Below are 16,808 nucleotides of genomic sequence, written 5' to 3'. Positions count from 1 at the left end.
TACCGCTTGTGTGCCGTATGCCAGGTACGGAAAATTCTCAGGAGTCATGGAGCCAATATGTCTAAAAAGTTTTAGCTTGTGTCTAACCTTTCAAAGCTTTTTCATTTCGTTCTTGTGGAAGCATTTATTTTTCCTTGAAACAGCTGTCTAGGGAGAAAATGTTACTCAAAAAAATAAAATGAAGCAAGCGTTTAACTAGGTTGCCATACATGGGCTGAACGTGAGAGAAATCAATCAATCCCCTATCCATACCAACAGCGTGGATGGAGGAGTCTCCACTGCTGGCTACTGTATTTAGGCAGCCATGATACCTGCTACCAATTACTGACTGGATCTGATAGGATGCCGTTACTATTTGGCCGATAATTTTGCACCCTGCTCAATTTTTTAAATTGGCTTTTGCCTAGCCAGGTGGTGCTTGCAGGGCCAACCATCTATGGTCAGCTTATGTGACGTAGCCCAGCACATGACTCCTCCGGCACTACAAAAAAGGTAGCTGGTGATGTCACTGGGACTCTGAAGAAGAGTTTTGAAAACAAAGAGGCTGTTCTCTAGAAGATGATGGGAGGGCTGGGGCACAAAAAAAGACTTACCCAAAGATAAGATGTAAAGAGAACCTACATTTGGAAATGCAGGTCAAGGCGAGAAGAAGCCAACTGGCTAGTACCAGTAATATCCTGTGTGAAGAAGGTGAGGGAGGTGCAGGAGTTAGGGAAGGTGAGCATTAATATAGATATTTGATGGTTGCTGTTGTAACCTCCTGTAAATGCATTTAAGCCTCTGACCTAGGAAAAGTATGTAAATCGGGAATGTCAAGTCCTTACATGCATACTTTTTTGAGCCAGTACTGAAGAAAATGGTCAGTGTGAAAGTCAGGTAACTAGGAGTGGTCAGCAAAAGCGGACTCCCGTGTTTTTCTTGTGATAGTTTTCCATTAAAGTGGTTGTAAACCTCTGAAATAAAATGAACATTAAGTAAATCCCTCTAAAGTGTGTACTTGCCTTGATCCAAAGCACGGATTGTGAGTTCTAGCTGTTGTCATTCCACTGCTATATGCATGAGTCGCTTCTAATACCAGGAGACAGCCCTGAAATTTGTCTGGTTCAGCAGGAACTGGATGAATTTCGATCCATGTACGTTCATGAGAATCCAACCTATTGATCAACTTCTCACAAATGGGACTGCTGGAACATTTTTGTACAATCAGCACTGCAGTGCCGATCAGTGTATTCTGATAGCAGGGAGGTGGAGGAGTTTCCCCACTATCAGAACACAAAGACACAGTGGGGAGCATTGCTGGGCAGCTTAAAGCGGAACTTGAGTCATTTCTTAATCTTTAAATCCTCTGCCCTTGTTGTTTTAACTTTGGATAGTAAAACCATTTTTTTTCTGCCAGTCAATACCTTATACAGCCCACTTCCCTTCTCTTGTCTGGTTAAAAAACCTAGGCTTATGACATCATGCACAGCTCTCTCTCTCACTATCGTGAGAGAGAGTTTGCCAAGAAAGGAGGGGGGGGTGAGTCATAAGAGGGCCAATGAGAGCAACAGAGCTGGAGGTGTGCCTCTGTTTGTCTGTGTAAATCCAGGAAGTGGACAGGCAGCAGCTTTAGCTGCCCACGGTTAAAATGGATGCAGCCAGACTCAGTGGAGGGAGATTTCTGCAGCAGCTCTCCTCTTACCTCCTCCTTCTCCATTGACTTTACAGTATAGCTCACCTGAGCCAAAAAAAAGAAACAATGCTTGGGGGATCACTGCACTAGGAGAGTGTTTCAATGATGGTTATATTACGTTTGAATATCCAACACCCTCTGAAACCTATGGATTTTCTAAGACTTCTTATAGGATTTTTCTTGTATGCTTCCAAACCTAATAAATCAGGTTGAGTGTTTCACCATACCTATGTGTACTTCTACCCAACTTCACAAAGCTGATCTCCCAGCACTCAAAGAACAGTCTTCATGCAGTAAGGATGCACCCCGCCATATTGTAAGCCAAGCTTCTGCTAGACGTAGCCGGAATATATAGGTACTTGGAAACAGGACTGCCCTGCAGCAAAATAAATTAGGTAGTTTGCACTCTTGCATTCAGTTTCAGCTTTGTACCATTTCTTCTTCCAGGTGCTCCGCTGCATCCAAAAACATAGTGCTTGGGTAACTTTTTTTCTGAACTATTGGTACAAGCTTATGTATAGGACTGTGGTAAGGGCAATCAATTCTAAACTCTTTCAGGAGCAAAGATACTCCAACGCAATGTAGCCTATTTATATAAAAATAAAATTGCTGTGCAAATGTCTCAGCATCCGCAAAGTCTTAATAATTCACAAACTTCGTCACATTTTATTATCTCTATGACCGCAAGCTCCATCAAATGACCATAATATGGTTTTTACCTGATTAAGGCATTTCAGGAAAATACTGCATTACGACAACTAGATGGAGCTGACAATCATAGGAAATAACATATTAAAATTATTTGCAACAGCTGTGCAAGTGCCAAGACATTCGTATAGCAATTTGTTTTATAAAGAGACTCCAACGTGTTGATAGCATATAAATACCATAAAGGAAGAACAATATAAAACTTCCAACACTAATAACACTGACACGAGTACAAGTTCTTTATCAAAAGGCACCAGTGGAAGCAATAAAAGGGGAAGCACCAAAAGAGCACATACACAGTTTGTGGCTTTGACTGTTTTGGTATATCCAGCTAGAGAAAACAAATGGGAGGGATGTAGAGCTGCTGAGAGTAGTTGCAAGACACTCTGCAGCTCACATGTGCCTTTCTTTGTGGGCTCTTGATTGATGGAATGTACTGTCCGATACAGCCTCTTTAATGCAGGCAAGATACTGACCTTGTTATTAGTCACATAACCTGGATGGTAATAAAAAAGGTTTGAGCCTGTACAAAATAGATCATCATTGATGTGGCTAGGGCAGCGTATACAGTCCTGAGCTCTTTTCACAATGTTCTATGCATCCTGCTTATAGTGTTACTTCTGATTTGTTACCTAGGTCTTGGAATTTGTCTAGCACTCTAGCTAGGGGCATAATAAGTACATTACTGTGGGATATTGAAAACTAGTCAAGGGCCCCAAAAGAACCTAAAAAGCTAGAGCACATGGACTTCCACTGTTGTCAACTGTTGTCATTAGCCTACCCTAAAGCCCCATACATACGGGCCAAATGCTGGGCGACATTGGCCAGTTCAATAAATACTGGCCGACGTTTGGTCCGTGTGTATGGCAGCCAGTCCAATAGAAGCCGGCCTTTGGGTAACGGAAAAAAGCTTATAGTATATACCAGGCTTAAGTTTAATAAAAGGCATACATTTCTATTGGAATTGCTCTAGCACTGGTTACAGACGCCAGTAATACCAGTTGTAGGCTCTTCCATTATTTCTCCACTCTAAGAAAAGTGCATGATTTTTCTTATTTTGAGCATCGGGCAGTTTTTACTGTTCTGGAGTGCAATCGTGTGCATTTTAGGCAGGCCAAGGTCAACTTAGCAAAAAAGTCATGTAAGGAAAAGCAGTTCAACGTATAAATATTTTTTTAAATCTTGGGTTAAAAAGAGGAAACCAGGGTGGCTGAAACCAAGGTATTACCTGCCAATGATCTCCGCTCTTGTGTACTGTTTTCCTATGTATTCAGTATAGGAACTGCAATAACCTGATTAATGAGCAGAGCCTCATTTTCCACAGCTTTTTTACCTTCACAAATGCACCATGTATTTGTCCAGTGTAATGATCCTTGAGATCATATAATGGTTTCTATTCATAACGTAAGGACACATTTCATTCAGAATCAACATCATATATGACATTTAAGCACTTGGAGTTGAAGTTTTGACATAAAGGATGCAATTTTGCACACAGCCTAATACATTATTTTGCTATATATAAAACAGTGACATTACAGATGCGCACAGAGGTTTTGATAACTGGAAGAATTTTCACATTAGAACATAAGCTGCATTTTCCTATTTCAAAATATAGTTTGTTTTTCACTGGTTAAAAAAATAAAAATACAATATAGTTTGTTTAAGGACATTACCTATAACCAAGCAAACTTTAACCAAACTAGTTACAAAAAGAGAGCCAAAATGGGGCAAAAGGGCCTGGTCTTATAAAAAAGTATGCAGCCTTAATGAATGCTCACAAATATATACAGTATATAGTCTGCATTATAATACTTTGCAATAGACTGATTAAACACCGGCATTAAAGCGGAGCTCCACCCAAAACCAAAAGGGAAAGCTCCATTTTAAGGCACCCCCTTCAACAAATGGCATTTTTTTTTTTTTTGTGGGGGGTTTATACCTGGCCTAGGGGATCGGGGTGGAAGTCCCCCCCCCTTCCTGCAGTCTTTTGAGACACATTACAGGTGCCAGAAGACTGCAGGACCATTCACAATGTGCAGCACAGTTCGTCCATGTGCTGTGGGCACCCGGCTGCAAGCGGTCAAAGCCGGGTGCCCACAGTTGAGATGCTGGCGCTGGGGACAGAAGACCAAGGGAAGGAGCGGCTTGGGTGAGCATATCCTGCATCCTGTCATATTCAAAATAAGTTTTGACTTAGCATACTCTTTAAAAGGACACCAACCTGTGTGTTAACTGATGTCAAAGTGTTAAAGAAGCCATTTGCTTATTGTGCTTAGCTACTTTACAATACAATAAGCAGCACCCTTAAAGACAAATAACAAAGCTGGGACACTAAAGTTGGCCATACATGTCATAAATAGACTGTACCAACTACTATATTAAGACTGAACTAAACAGAAATCTTGACAAATGTGGAATCACACAAGATCCAAACCAAGCATAAGGCTGCATGAAACCGATCACCTGAGCTGTAAACTTTTCATTAGACCCAGGTAGACTTCAGACTGTCTATTTTAGATAATAGTCTCTATATCAGTTATTCACATTGTGTGCAGGGTAACCTGGCAATATTTATTTTGAAATGTTCCCCAACTTGTGCAATGAATGCTATGCTTATGCTTAATGCTATGTATAAAAATGTATTGTAAAAGAAAAGGAAGTAAACAAATGGTGACAAAAGACTACCTATATGGTCAGCGTTAGCTAATATAAAACTATTAACTAGTATATGCTGACATATAATGACACTACAATGAATATTTCTAACTCAAAAAAATGTTGACTAGATTATGCTAGGGGAAAAGGAGTCAGCCCATGTTATTGCACCCTATGGTTCCATAAATGTTACCAGTACAGTAAGTCCCCTACTTACGAATGAGTGTTCCGGGAGCTCATTCGTAAGTCCAGCAAGGATCAGTGCATGCGGACAAAGGCTGTGAGCACTGATCAATGTGTTCTGGTGTGGGGATTCCCCCCCCATCATAACACAATGGGGCAGCTAGGGAGATCGCTGCAGCAACATTTCTTGTGTTGGTACTGCGATCTGTCAGGTTTTTTTTTGCTCAACCCTCTGGGTTCAATGAAAAAAAAACTGTGCAAACACATGTTCCCATCTTTGAAAGTTTGCAATTTGAAGGTTCTTATGTAGGGGATTTACTGTAGTTGTGTGAGGTCAAGACTGGTCCAACTGCTCTAAAGTGAAGTGATTACTAAGCAATGTCTATTACCATGGTTACCTAAAGAATTCAGAATAAAAATGCTAGTATGCAGCAAAATGTATTATAGAACTAAATGTGCATCAGCTGGTGGAAAAAATGCATCCAAACCAAAACCTAGTTTACTTTTTTGACACAATATCTATGCAGCATAGATATTTATTAAAGAAAAAAAAGTACTTTTTTTTTTACATTTTCCATTTTATTTTTAATAAAAGATTTTGTTCATTTAAACTTATTTTTACTTTTCTTTTTTTCTAGGTTAAAAAAACTGATTGAACAAGAAGCAACTTACCAGTCAAAAAAAGGAAAAGAGAACCACAAGAAAATAACCAAACTTCGAGATGAGCTTACAAAGCTGAAATCGTTTGCATTAATTGTGGTCGATGAGCAACAGAGGTTGACGGAGCAGTTACAATCACAAAGTGTCAAGATCCAAGAGTTAACATTAACCGCCCAAAAAGCACAGGATAAGCTCGCCATTGTAGAAGTAAAGGCAGAAGAAGAGGAACAAAAAGCAAACAGACTTGAAATAGAACTTCAAACTCAGGAAAGTAAGTTCTTCCAAGAGCATGAATCCATGATGGCCAAAATAACCAGCGAAGAAACTCAGAACCGCCAACTCAGATTAAAGCTGGCGGGACTTAGCAGACAAATAGATGAGCTTGAGGAAACAAACAAGACTCTGCGTAAAGCAGAGGATGAGCTTCATGACCTAAAGGAGAAGGTGAATAAGGGAGAATGTGGAAACTCCAGTCTTATGACAGAAGTGGAGGAGCTGAGAAAACGTCTGCTTGAAATGGAAGGCAAAGATGAAGAGCTTATGAAAATGGAGGAACAATGCAAAGATCTCAATAAGAAATTAGAAAAAGAGTCCTCGCAAAGCAAAACTCTAAAAGTTGAAATTGACAAGCTAAGCAAAAGGATTAATGACCTGGAGAAATTGGAAGATGCATTTAGCAAAAGTAAACAAGAATGCCAATCCATTAAAAGTGCCCTGGAAAAAGAACGAGCCAACAGCAAGCAATTGTTTAATGAGCTAGAAAGTTTAAAAGTTCGAATCCGGGAGCTGGAAGCTATTGAAGTAAGGCTTGGGAAAACTGAAACTGTACTCAAAGAGGATCTCACTAAATTGAAAACTTTAACAGTGATGCTTGTGGAGGAAAGAAAGACCTTTACTGAAAAGATCCGACAAACTGAGGAGAAGCTCAAATCAGCCAATTCACAACTACAGCAGGAGCAAAACAAAGTGACATCCGTTACAGAAAAACTGATAGACGAAAGTAAAAAATCTCTTAAGTCCAAGACAGAATTACAGGAAAAGCTGCAAACTGTCACTAAAGAAAATGAGGAGCTAAAAAGCAAACTCAGAGCAGAAGAAGAAAAAGGCAACGATCTTATGTCCAAAGTGACCATCCTCAAGAAAAAACTGCAGTCACTTGAATTAATTGAAAAGGAGTTTCTGAAAAACAAAATGAAGCCGGAAAATAAGCAGTCAGAAACACTGTACCAGGAAAACAATAAAATCAGAGAACTTACTCAAGAGGTTGAAAGGTTAAAACACACCCTAAAGCAGATGAAAGCAATGGAAGACGACCTCATGAAAACAGAGGACGAGTATGAATCTCTGGAGAAAAGGTATTATAATGAGCAGCAAAAAGCCAAAATGTTTTCTGAGGAACTTGAAGTAGTAAGATTGGAACTAGCAAACTATAAGCTTGCTGAGAAATCAGGATCTTTCCAAGAAAAAATTCTGTTGACTAAGTTAAAGGAAGAAGAGGCAAAGTCTGGCCACCTTTCAAGAGAAGTTACAGCCTTGAAGGAGAAGATCCATGACTACATGAAAACAGAGGACACAATTTGTCGTTTGAAGGGAGATCATTCAGTTCTTCAGAGGAAACTCATGCAGCAGGAAAACAGAAACAAAGAGCTAACTAAAGAAATGGAAAACCTATCCAAGGAACTTGAACGATATCGTCGTTTTAGCAAGAGTTTGCGGCCCAGCCTTAATGGAAGGAGAATTTCAGACTTTCAAGTGTTCTCAAAGGAAGTGCAGACAGATCCGATATATAATGAACCACCTGATTACAAAAGTCTTGTTCCTTTGGAGAGAGCAGTCATAAATGGACAATTATACCAAGAAAGTGACAATGAGGATGATGACACACAAGATGAAGACTCTCCTGTTGCTTTCAAATATAACACATCCAACAACAATAGCTTAAATAACAGAAAATTAGTATCACCATGGACAAAATCTAACCAACAGGCACAAAATGGTAAAGTACAATTAAAACAGAATGGAAATTACATCCATCCAGGAGATATGGTCCTCACACATACACCAGGTCAACCGTTACATATCAAAGTCACACCAGATCATGGACAAAACACAGCCACTCTTGAAATAACCAGCCCTACCACAGAAAACCCACACTCCTTTACAAGCACTGCTGTGATACCAAGCTGTGGCACTCCAAAACAAAGGATAACAATCATTCAAAATGGTTCCTTGACTCCTGTGAAGTCAAAAGTAACAGATGGATATGTCACACCAGATCAAGTGGTGTCCCCCTTTACAATGACTTCTTTTGTAAGACCTAGGTCACCTGACTCATGTGGTTCCATAACTCCAGACAGAACAATGTCCCCAATCCAAGTACTGGCCTTAACCAGTTCTTCAAGTTCTCCAGAGCGTGTACTGTCACCAGAGCCAATGGAAGTTGGGGGAACTCATGCTGTTTTTCGAGTATCACCCGATAAACAAGCTGGATGGCAGTTTCAAAGGTCAAACAGTTCTAGCTCAACTTCAAGTGTCATAACTACTGAGGACAATAAAATTCATATCCATCTAAGAAGACCTAGCAGTCCTTTCACTCCAGTACAAGAGAAAAGACATTCACTAACTAATGGAATTCCAAGTAAACCCACAAATAAAATCACCAACAGCATTACTATAACCCCAACTGCTACTCCACAATCACGGCAGTCACAATTTACAGTAAGTAATATCCATACCTGATCTATCCCAAAAACCCACTCCTACCCAAATCCTCTAACACACCACCAAAGTTTTGCAACCCTAAACAATTGTAAAAACATTGTTTTAAGGAGATCTGTGTGCATGACCGGAAACACGAAACCAATGTCTGTTCCTATGTATTATTTTATTCAGGTGTGCGTACACATTGTATGCTTTTTCATTTACAATATCTGTATGGAGTATATGTTTTAGTTTGCACATGTATTAAATACCTTAATGTATTATTTTTCCACAAACACTGTGCGTAAAGTCATTGTGGTAAACCTGAACTTCATAACATTTATTCTTGGTGACTTTTGCTTACATATAAAACGTGCACTTAATTGTCCATTTTTTTTTGCCTGGCATACATTCATGGTTAAAAATACTCTTAAAGGTAAGAATGTACTTACAATTCTTAGCTAGGTATAATATGCCAAATAATTATGATGAGGGGAAAATATATTTATGTGATATGTATATAGTAATCAATTTTATTCACATTTACAGATATACTATAGATTATGTCGAAAAGTTTGTGGACACCACTTCAATTTCTTGAGTTCAGGTGTTTCCAGTAAAGAATACAGTTAATGCTGCAGCATACAAAGATGTATTAGACCATTGTGCACTTCCAACCTTATGGTGTCTTTACCACCAGGACTGAGTCCCTGTGCACAAAGCCAGCTCCATATAGGCATGGTTTGTTGGAGTGCAGATTGCGAGCCAGGTCTTCTCATCAAACAGTTCTTTTGAATAACTGGTTACATATTCCCAAAAACACACTGCAAAATCTTGTGAAGGCAGTTCTAGAAGCAAGGGGAATAGGGTGGGGGTTGCTATATTGTTACCTGTGGCATTGGAAGGGGATGTCCAACAAGCTCATGTAGATGTGATGCTCTGGTGTCCACAAATATTAGGCCATATAGTCTACATTAGACTTTTCATTGGCAGCTACTGGCTATGGGTTATAAGGACATGTTTACTGTACTGTTCAAAGTGATTACTAAAGACCTACAAGGCAGTGTTACACACTTTTTCTAGCTTCCTGTGGCAGTTCTGTGTGTTTATTTTGCCCCTAAAATGGACAGGATTTTTAAAATTTGACATTAAAAATGTAAGTGTATTGGCTTCTTTCAAGAGTTTGTATTGATTTAAAGTGACTTCATCACTTAAAAAGGAAAAGAAATGAAAAAGAAACAGCTACAAAGTATAAAGTGAAAAGAATGTAAAGGCTCCAACACTTCTGCCTCCTTATATACATTATTATTGGCTAGTAGTTAGACAGCTCATCATAGCGATGGGCCAATTAGAACCTGTAAGGCGTTGGAGGAAGCAAACAAGCTCTGACACTACCCAGCAGTGTTGTAGCTGGTGTGTCCATTTAGGTTCCTGCACTATCTACCTGCAGCAGCTTTTTTCTTTTTTTTAATTGAGTCACTTTACACAGTGATAGCAGGAAACGACAGGAACGAGGAGAAAGGTGGTCATACTGTAAAGTCGACCATAGATGGATCAAAAGTCAGCTGGTTCCCACTGAACTTTTGATCCATCTATGACAGGGGTCTCCAAACTTTCTAAACAAAGGGCCAGTTTATTTTTGGGGGGCTGGACAGTGGCCAGCAGGAATAGGAGTTTAATTTAGGCATTAGTGGGAGTAAATAGTGTCCTATCTTTGGTATTAGGGGGAAAAATAGTGCTCCATTGTTGGTGTCAGTGGCAGGAATTATGCCCCATTGTTGGTGTCAGCGGGCAGAATAGTGTCTCCCATCAGTGAGATGAATAGTGCCCCAAGGGCCAGATAAAGGCAAGCAAAGGGCCACAACTGGCCCCCGAGCCGCAGTTTGGAGACCACTGATCTATGGGCAGGCTGATGGTACTGAAGTCGGTCTATCGATCAACTTCAGTACAACCAGCCTGTTAAAGTTTTTTGTGCGATCACTATGGGTGGCTATAGCTCCCAGCAGTGTTCATTGTATTCTGATGGGAGGAGGGGGGAAACCTCCCACTGTCACAATACAATAGCACAGCGGAAGGGATTCCCCTATCAACACAACGGGGGGGGGGGGATCGAGCAATTTACTTTTCTTCTGTTTGAAGTGGAATATCGTTGTTATGGCAACAGCTAGCTGCCATAACCCCGGTATCCACTTCTTCAGCGGGAGCGGTCAGCTTTCAGATATTAGCGGTCTCTGCGGCGGATATGCCGCAAGATCACTTTTATCGGTGGCAGGAGAGGGCCCCCCACCTCCCACCGCACTCCACAGCTTACCGGAGCCGCCGGCAGCAGCGGAGGCAATCAGATCCTTCTCCCTGTGTGGTATGGAGCTGAGTGAAGGGAAGATGGCCCCTACCTGGCTCCATACCATTGCAGGGCGGGAGCGATGTCAAAACGTCACTTCCACCCATAGCTCTTAAGGAGACATTTAAAAAAAAAAAAAAAAATTAAAACATATATTTTTTTTTAATTGCATTTTAGTGTAAATAAGAGATCTTTTTGACCCCAGATCTCATATTTAAGAGGTCATGTCATGCTTTTTTTCTATTACAAGAGAAGTTTACATTCCTTATAATAGAAATAAAAGTGACACTTTTTTTTTTAAAGAACAGTGTAAAAATAAAGAATAAAAAGTAAAATAAATAGGAAAAGAAAAATAAATACATTTTTAATGCGCCCCCCTGTCCCGCCGAGCTCACGTGCAGAAGCGAACGCATAAGTGAGTAGCGCCCACATATGTAAACAGTGTTCAAACCACACATGTGAGGTATCACCACGATTGTTAGAGTGAGAGCAATAATTCTAGCCCTAGACCCCCTCTGTAATTCAAAACATGCAACCTGTAGAATTTTTTAAACATCGCCTATGGAGATTTTTAAGGGTAAAAGTTTGTCGCCATTCCACGAGCGGGAGTAATTTTGAAGCGTGACATATTGGGTATCAATTTACTCTGTGTAACATCATCTTTCACAATATAAAAGTAAATTGGGCTAACTTTACTGTTGTCTTATTTTATAATTCAAAAAAGTATATTTTTTCTAAAAAAACTGCGCTTGTAAGACCGCTACGCATATACGGTGTGACAGAAAGTATTGCAACAATCGCCATTTTATTCTCTAGAGTGTTAGAAAAAATATATATATAATGTTTGGGGGTTCCAAGTAATTTTCTAGCCAAAAAAACTGTTTTAAACCAGTAAACACCAAATCTCAAAACGAGGCTCTGTCCTTAAGTGGTTAAAGGAAAGACAATGACGTAATCTATGGTCAGCTATGGTAAATCAGAAAGTGTGTGCATATTTAGATAGAGGTGTAAAAATTAAAAAAAAGGATTGCAGTGTGCCATGTCCTCAGTGAGAGTAAAATAAGTATTAGTAGCAAGTAATGTTACTATCCACAAAACACTGGGGAAATCATGAAGAAAAATCTATTGATTTATAAAAGTATTTGGTAACTATTACTATCATTTTATGAAGTATTAAACCATGATTGAAAGGAGCAATTGGCCATCTGCTTTTTTTTACAATAATTTTTTTTTATATACAATTGTGGGCACACACACCAAGTTATCAGGATACAATGACTATATGAATGCAATTATTTTACAAGAATGGTTGGCTATGCTAACTAAATATAACTTTAATTAAATAAGGTAAGTCACTGTATGACACAACTAGTTTTTTGAATATTTTGTGATTATCTATTATTATTTATTCAAATGGGAGAATAACATTTTTATGCCAGACCTTCCTACTATATGCTCCAGTTTTCATTTATCTTAAAAATATTTTGTCAACCAAAAATACATTTTGTATACTGGGCTCAAAGCTTGCAGAAAAACAACCATGCGTTGGGTTGTGGGAGGGACCCATTCACTTCACCTTCTACAGGCTGCCTACAGAAAACTACAGGAGGGGGTGGATACAAGACCAGTCTACCTGCACAAGGAGAGAGAGTAGCAATAACAGGTCTTAATGTAGTGGCAAAGTTTCACACTGGATTAATGCACAGTTCTGGATGAAATACACAAAGCACACCAAAAATCAAGTTAGAAACCCCATGATGTGTTTTTTTTTTTTTTTTTACAGAAATACTCCCTGACGTTTTAGACAATATTTGTTCACCCTGGATTTTAGCTTAAAATCAACCAAGTTGACCCCCAAATGGGTGTGGCATTTTATAGATAACACAACTACTTACATTATTCCCTGGGAGCTGAGATGATCTTGGTTGCCTCCGAACTCAAATCTAGCCAAACTCTGAACGTGCGTTCTTTTTTTTTCCCAATAAACTGCCAAATGGGTCATTTCCACCCCACACCTCATGTAAGAAGCTCACAGCTTGAACAAGGCCCAAGCTTATCTTAATCTGGGAATAGGAGGGAATCGCCAGTGAAATGTCTCTACCAAAATTGTATACACATTCTATTGTACCATGTGTGGGGGAAGCTAATTAACCTACTTGTGCTTTTTTCATTTGGTGTGAAGAAAATAGACTAGCCAATGCAAACACCAGGAAATAAAATTCAAATCCCTCTGTGAGAATAAAACCAGCATAATTATATTTGAATTACAAACAAATGATTTGTAGTTATCCATTTTGCAACTATGGAGAAATCAAACTCCAGCATTCATTTTTTTCATCTTGGACAGAAAGAGAAAGGGTTAGAACCACTGTTGGGTTTTTATTGTTGCTCCTGTACCAATTGGGAAGATTTGGTACATTGCTAAGTGATTATGGAGACAAGAACATAACAAAATCTCCAACACAATGGCACTTTTTATTTTTAGAATGCAGAAGAAGGAGAACCTCTATCAGGACACTGCTGTCAGTGCGAGGGGATCTTATTTCTAGGAAAGTAATGCAAGCCATAGAAAATGTAATTTTCTTTCCTGGGACCATGGGTTGCAGGAAAGAAAATAGCTTGATTCACCCATCAACAGTCAGTGTTGATGGGGGAATCCCTCCCACAGCTATTGTGTTCTACCGATGGGGAACCCCCGACAGTGACTGCATGCAAAAAATCCAACAGGTTGGTTATACAGAAGTTGATCAATGGATGGACTTCAGTACAACCAGCCTGCCCATAGACGGATCAAATCTCGGCCATTCTCTGCTGAATCGGCTGAGATTCGATCCATCTATGGCCAGCTTGAGTGACAGTAAATCCCCCCACCACAAAAAGGTCTCAGTCCCTGGCTCAATTCACTCTATTCTATGCACGTTAACACATAAGTGACTACATTTTTTACTTCTGTTGACATGCAATGTATTAAGGAAGCCCATTCACCTTGAATGAACCACATCAAGCCCATTTGGGTAAAAAAAAACACATCTGCGCTATTTTCGGTCAGCATGGGGCACTGAAATGCACTGTGCACCAACATGTGTTGTGTTCCATTGAAGAGCAAATGGTTCCAATCATAATATAGTTCCACGGGGGAGGAACTCAGAACGAACAGCAACACACTGCCACACACATATACAGCATGTTGAAGGAAAGGGGTGAATCGAGCCTAATAAAAACCTTCTCCACACTAATCATAATTAAAAATGAGCTTTGGCTGGAGCTGGGCTTTTATCACTGATGATTTAAGTTTACTTTTGTAATAAAACTTAAGGCAGACCTTTACCCACCAGATGCACTGGGCCTTTTCTGGCTACCATTCTCTCCTAAGAAAGAATGACATCTCCTCCGCTGAAAGCCTCCTGAGATATGTACATCACATATCCAAGGGTACTTCACGTTCCATTCACTACAGCTGCAGGACATCATCAGGGTCTTGGATGCCTGAACCAGGAAGAGGCAGCTGGCACCTGATGATGTCCATAACAAAGACGGCATTATGGAAGATGGTGTGTCACAGTGGTGCAGAGAATCACAGCATGACATTGCTAGACATTGTAGTAGAGTGCATAAATTGTGCATTGCACAAAAAAAGACAAGAGGGGGAAAAAATATTGTGGGGGGGGGTTAAAGTTCATCTTTAAGAAGCACCCAACACCCCTTTCATCCACTGCTCAAGCACTACCTACCTATTATCTTCAATATGGAGGCTAGCAATGGCCGCCCCCACATTCCTTCCATGACAGCTTTACTTTAAATAAACGTCACTAGCCAAGAGAAAAGACACATGCTTCAATAGGGATGTTGACATGTACAGAAAAGTGACTTCAGTACAAAAAAAATCCAAAATGAATACGGTGCAAATCGACAAACATTCCATTGCGAAAAAAAAGTTGTGAGTCATTAACCAAAATTTCCGATTTTTCGTTTCAACAAATAATATGGAAACATTTCTTCAGCTTATTCAAACAGGCCCCTTGAATTTACATCAATTAGGTCCACCGGCGAGGGAAATCTGGGACATATTTGTGTAATTGAAGCAGATGATGCAGTTGAATGGGTGCATAAGTGGAATAACCTCATCACGCAGACATCTGGGCTACGGCAGAGATATTAACACACTGCTCCTGTGAAAGGTTATTTATCTTTCTAACAAGGAATGAAACTGCCTCGTACTTTCCAACTACATTATACTAATGACGAGAGAGCTACTGGAAGGGATAAAAAAAACGGGCTTCTCTTCTATGGATTTGATGCACTAAATTCTGATAAATCAAACATGCGCAGCAAATGAGAAAACATGTATGACCAAGACCAAGATTCCTTACATGGGCCTATGTATTCTTCTACAAATACAAATCCGTTATACCTCATGAAAATTTAATGCTGATCTCCAAGTGTGATCTTTATTGTCTACATATATTGGTCCTGGTTGATTTAAAGTGATTGTAAATGATCACCTTGTAAAACAAGTAAAACAACCCATTCAGTTTAAAATAATAATGAAAGGTAAAACATTTATGTATAGATTTAAAAAAATACATTTTTCCTCTTTTTGATAAGTGGTCACATTCCCTCTGTTCTCAGCTGCATAAGAGCTGGGGGGAGACACAGCAGCACACTGAGCTTCCCAGTGAATGGCTGTGCAGTGGGGGCGTGTCAGGACAAGTCTGATCATTGGAAGATAGAAGGTCGAGTTCCCATCATAGCTAGAGAACTGACCACAGTGTGCTCTCCTGCTTAGTGTGGTCAGGGACTGGCAGGAGCACCAGGGATTTCACACAAAGCAAGCAATACAAATAGAACAGGAGACTTCTTCATAGAAGTACACGGTACAGCAGGTACATATCAGGAATATGAAATGTTGGAGCAACAAACACTTTAAAGCAGAGCTCCAGGCTCCACCCAAAAAAAGTCTACTGCAGCAGCTGACTTTTAGTTTAAGGACATTTATCTGCCCCTGGATCCCGCAATCTCCTCACCCTTGCAAATTATTTAATTGGCTTTGGGTGCAGGTGCTGGCATCTGAAGTAAGGGAAACAGGTAATTAAAGGCTTGTGGCTTCACAGCTGGTTTCCTACTGCGCCTTGTGAATGGTCCCATAGTCTTCTGGGACTGTGATGTGTCCCAGAAGACTGCGGGGGAAGAAGGGGGGCCGAACTTCACGTTCCGCCGGCGATCTGAACCAGAAGTGGGAGCAGGTACCTGTCAAAATCAGGTACCCGCTCCCCCCCAAAATATGCCAAATGTGGCAGTGAAGGGGGGGGTGCAAACAAGCGTAGCCTCTCCTTTTGAGCGGAGCTCCGCTTTAATGTGCGTTTGCATATGTCATACCTGATTAGCAGCACAGGAGGCAATAGGAGGAGAGGAAAGTGATTTGGGCTTGTCCTGTCACGGTTTAGTCACAGGCTGGAGGAGGGACAAGACTTTTAGCAAGTAAACCAGTTCCTTATGTATTTTATCTGTATATTTCACTGTTTGTCTGCAGTTCAGCTTATAAATATGTCCATATCTTCATACTGATATATTACTTTAGGTCCAGGGGTACAATCAAGTCAGTTCAGTGCCCAGTGCCTTGGCTGGGCTCAACTTAAAGTTCATTGCAAAACCAACATCGTCACGAACAACAACTCTGGAGACACTTTGAGCCATTTCAGCCATTGCCCTCGTCTGCGATGATCAGCCAATGTGATGAATGGAGGAAGGAACTGCAGTGACTTATTTTGTTTCCTATGTTGCATTATTATTCGCTTTATTTCTTAGCAACCCAATTTCTGCTAATGTTCCATTTTAGCAAACACTTGAAGGCTGTAAATATTTTTATTCAGCGAGGGCAGGAAGACC

General features: G+C 40.1%; 2 protein-coding genes across 3 annotated transcripts in view; one reads left to right on the top strand and one right to left on the bottom strand.

Annotated features, from left to right (window-relative positions):
• Positions 1-16,808, bottom strand: part of CMSS1 (cms1 ribosomal small subunit homolog) — a 507,566-nt gene that overhangs the window by 454,914 nt on the left and 35,844 nt on the right. The window lies entirely within an intron of this gene.
• The window catches only part of FILIP1L (filamin A interacting protein 1 like), a 440,288-nt gene that overhangs the window by 402,042 nt on the left and 21,438 nt on the right, over positions 1-16,808 (top strand). The window contains exon 2 of one of the 2 annotated variants that reach the window (XR_012241775.1): positions 5,860-5,999. Coding sequence is in view for 1 of the 2 variants with exons in the window: in XM_073616962.1 (XP_073473063.1) it covers positions 5,860-8,599 (2,740 nt within the window). In the remaining variant the exon portion in view is untranslated. Of the gene's footprint in view, positions 1-5,859; positions 8,600-16,808 lie in introns of those variants that run through there. The other variant, XM_073616962.1, reaches the window with a different exon arrangement.

This window comes from Aquarana catesbeiana, linkage group LG02 (genome assembly GCF_042186555.1).
Source record: "Aquarana catesbeiana isolate 2022-GZ linkage group LG02, ASM4218655v1, whole genome shotgun sequence".
In the NCBI taxonomy this organism is placed as follows: domain Eukaryota; kingdom Metazoa; phylum Chordata; class Amphibia; order Anura; family Ranidae; genus Aquarana; species Aquarana catesbeiana.
This window is presented reverse-complemented; position numbering and strand designations above follow the sequence as displayed.